A 3,940-nucleotide genomic window follows, 5' to 3' on the forward strand; every position below is an offset into this window, starting at 1 on the left:
ACACACACACACACACACACACACACACACACACACACACACACAAAATTAAGTATAACTACATACTTAATATATATGTCAATAATATGATCTTTCATCCTATGAAAAATTAGTACAAAAATTATTTCTATCAGTAAAACAGAAGACGCCAACATCCTGTCAAAAATGTTTGTTTACACGCACGCATGCACGCACGCATTCCAGCTTAATTTATGAGCTATAATTTATGAGCATAAGAATATGTACATTATATATATTTATTTGATGCGCTGTATGTATTAAAATTAAATTGTAGTTTATAAGTTTGTATGTTTGTAACTATTAGTAATTATATGTATATGAGTTAATAAAGTTTTATTTGCTAATTTGCACACAATCACATTTACATTCCTTTTAATTAAAAAGATGTAAAATTAGGAATTTGAATATCTTTCAACTTTTGTACACGTAAAAGAATTTTTTTTAACTTTATTGAATATTTTATTTATGATCTATCTAGAACATCAGTGTTTTAAAATGCAATCCTAAATGTATAAAAGTATTTTAAGAAATAAAACTTGCAATCGCAACTTTTTAATATTTATTTATTTAATATTTATATATTATAAATATCAAAATAAATAATCGATTTACGTATCATGAAAAAATAAATTCTATCGATGCAAAAATAATCGTAATGATTGTCAACTATGTACTTTTTTACATTAATTATATGATTGTAAAACTTGATATTTATTCGAATAAGAAAAATAAAAATTCTATTTCGTCGCGCTGTTCTGTTCACGCAATTAATTTTTTTCAATGTAAACAATGTTTTATAATGTTCTTACATGGTATTATATTTCAATATTATAATTATGTTTGCATAAAAAATTGTGTGGTTTTTTTTTAATGTTTTACATTCATCAGCATGAGCGAAGCATGTTTTATATTAATTGTTAACTGCGCATACAATTGTATGTGTGAAATGAAGTTTGTATATATTGTATATAAGAGATCCTCGGTGAGAATACGCTCGTGACCGATTACGCATACTTGAGACTGATAAGACAGAAAAAACTATGTGACGTGAGTGTATATTGCTGTCGATTGCATATTGCTTGCTTGCCTGTCACCTATCACGACTTGATAGGCAAGTTAATTTTTCAGCAATAGCAACAATGGCAATGTATCACCGCCTCCACCGTTGAAACTGGAGCGGCCGCGTTCCTTGAGCCTCTACTCTGAAGAGGAGCAGAAGCAACGTAGTCTCGAGATGAACACCGTTCCGACGCCTGTTGTGCCGGATAATCAAACCAAGTCGTTCGTCCCTGTTCTGTTGGAAGCTGAAAAAACGGAAAAAAATGTGAAACCGTCACCGTCGTGCAGTCAGGAAGTGGCTACTGGCACTAATCAACACGGCCACTTGGATCTTAAGTTTTATCATTCCCCTTTATGGTGAAATAATTTGGCTGATACTCAGTTTTCTTCGTTTTTTTTTTTAATTTAGAAGCAATTCAACTATGCAAAGTTAATGCTAAATTTGATTTTCCTTCCTTTTCTTTGTATACGTGAATAGGATTATAAATCTAAGAGCAAAAAATAAATAGTCGCTAACTCATAGTTGAAGCATTGAGATAAATAATTTTTAATTTATAACTTTTTTCTATTTTCTTTTTGTATATTAATATAGCAGAACTGTTTCTCTAATTTTTTTATTAATTATAAGATTGTAGCGGCATATCATAAATATGGAATCTGACGCAAAAGTAAGCAATATCATAATGTCCACATTAAAAAATCGTTAAATATTTAATTTTGCTTTATTGCTGCTTTTTTTTAAATAAATTAAAATAATATCATAGGATAAACAGGTAATAAATATAAAATTTCCGTAAGAACTAAACAAGTCCAGAGGTTTTTAATTTGTTTAAAAATGTCCTCCAAATATTAATCAAAGTTTAACATTTTGTATTATACTTACTATATATCTAGAGAAAAATTTATTTCTACAATTATTTAATATCATTCATACAATGAAAAGGAGAAGTTGTTTCTTCAAAATGTAATTTTCTGGACTTGTTTAGTTTTTGTGAAAAATTCTTTAAATATATTATGTATACATGAAAAAAAGAAAAAAAAGAATACTATACATTCTTGGAAGCATAAGAATAAAGACGTACTCGCAGTTTGTACTCAAGTCAATCTATTTATAAAAATTTCTTCATGGATACATTTCGACGAACGGCGTTATTGCAACCTTCTTTATATTTGTACCATACTCCATGTTTTGTTAAAATATTTTTCATCAGAGAATATTTTTCTTGTGATTTTGGGGATGTACGATTCATTATTTTATTCTGTTTTTGACCATTTTTATTTCCACTCGTAATGATATTTCCAAAAAAGTCTTTGTATACCTGAAAAATTGTTAAATATAAAGAGATTGACAATAAAAAGAAAAACACATAAAACTACTATTACTATTTCTAAATTACTATTTCTTTTAATGATGTCGCATCCTTTGTGGACTGTTTCATATTATTTACAACATTGGAAGATATATTCTGAACTGAGTTTTCTACAATTTTTGGATTTCCTGGTTTTGCCATGTTAACTTCATCAAGTCCTGTTAAGATACTCGCACGCTTTAAACGTTCGACCTCCAACTCTTGTGTGATTATCTGTTGTACTGCGTATGCAAGACTTCGATGCGCATTGCAATTAAGAAAAACACCAATTTCCAAAATATTACTAAAAAAAAAAAGATGTTCCATTCTAAATAGGATGTCAAACATCATTATTAATGAATAACTATTATTATAACATACGGGTCCAAATTATAGATGTATCCTCTTTGAAAATTTTTTTCTTGCACGAACGATAAACCAAATTCAAGCATTACATTTATTATTCTGGCGAGATCAGATTTCTCTTTTGACGAATATAAATGGGAAGGAACTGTTCGCAATTTGGGCGTTAGAATATCCGGCAAAAAACCAGCGATATCTGTAGTTAAAGTAAAAACATCATATCCACATACTCTTCGTATTGCTGTTAAAATACCTGTGTTCTTCGCCGATTTTTGAATTATCTAAAAAATGACAAGGATAATGAAACATTTTAAAAATTTGTCAAAGAATTATTGTACAATATTTATTGTACCAAAAATGGATGACAATATTTATATAAAATTTATATAAATTTATATAAATGAATTACAATATTTATATAAAAATACATATGTATATTATATATACAATGATTCTTACATGTTAATACTTCAACGTATGAATTTAAATGATCATTTCATCACTTGATCATTTTGTAATTGTACCTTCATTCTTTTATGCACAGAATGAATCGGTTGTAAAAAAACATAGTTGTTTAAAAAAATGTAGTTACACATTGCAAATTGCATAATTTTTTGAAAAAGTAAGTTTTATTGTTTTCTCTTTTTTTTTAATTAATTTATTTCATTATTTTATAAATAAAAGTATTAAGGTACAGTTGCCAAAAAATAAATAGTTTACAAGATTTATTGTATATTTCATGTCAAAATTGGACAAAATAAAGTACAGAGGAACTTTATTATAGAAAAAAAATTATATAACTTTCATAAAAAATTGATTTTGGAACATATTTTTTAACATTAACGTGTATGTATGTAAAATACTTACTTCGTTAGTAACGGTGGGATATGATAATTTCATTTTCTGTGTTCGTGCAAGATACAAGTGCCATGCAATAAATCCATAATTTGTGTAGGGCATAAGTGACCAAATCTGCTTGTGTAAAACGAGCGATATTATTAAATCATAAAATTGAAACCATTCCAGAGACATAGATACATTATTAAGTTTCCTATCACAGATTTCAGGATAATTATGAAATATTCCTTGCATCAACTTATCCGTTTCGCCTAAATAAATAAATAAATATTTAAAAACATTTATATATA

At 27.5% G+C, this 3,940-nt stretch overlaps 2 protein-coding genes across 2 annotated transcripts in view; one reads left to right on the plus strand and one right to left on the minus strand.

The window, feature by feature from the left end:
- Positions 1 to 1,552, plus strand: part of LOC108684704 (alpha-tubulin N-acetyltransferase-like) — a 13,001-nt gene extending 11,449 nt beyond the window's left edge. Inside the window, exon 8 of the mRNA XM_018189165.1 lies at positions 1,150 to 1,552. Within this exon, the coding sequence (XP_018044654.1) occupies positions 1,150 to 1,441 (292 nt within the window). The 3' untranslated portion in view covers positions 1,442 to 1,552. The remainder of the gene's footprint in view (positions 1 to 1,149) is intronic.
- Positions 1,282 to 3,940, minus strand: part of LOC108684705 (chromosome transmission fidelity protein 18 homolog) — a 5,244-nt gene continuing 2,585 nt past the window's right edge. The window contains exons 8-12 of the mRNA XM_018189166.1: positions 3,660 to 3,902; positions 2,811 to 3,073; positions 2,478 to 2,733; positions 2,163 to 2,399; positions 1,282 to 1,325 (exon numbers count right to left, since the gene is read on the minus strand). Of these exons, the coding sequence (XP_018044655.1) occupies positions 2,190 to 2,399; positions 2,478 to 2,733; positions 2,811 to 3,073; positions 3,660 to 3,902 (972 nt within the window). The 3' untranslated portion in view covers positions 1,282 to 1,325; positions 2,163 to 2,189. The remainder of the gene's footprint in view (positions 1,326 to 2,162; positions 2,400 to 2,477; positions 2,734 to 2,810; positions 3,074 to 3,659; positions 3,903 to 3,940) is intronic.

The sequence above is a fragment of the Atta colombica genome, unplaced genomic scaffold, assembly GCF_001594045.1.
Source record: "Atta colombica isolate Treedump-2 unplaced genomic scaffold, Acol1.0 scaffold137, whole genome shotgun sequence".
In the NCBI taxonomy this organism is placed as follows: Eukaryota; Metazoa; Arthropoda; class Insecta; order Hymenoptera; family Formicidae; genus Atta; species Atta colombica.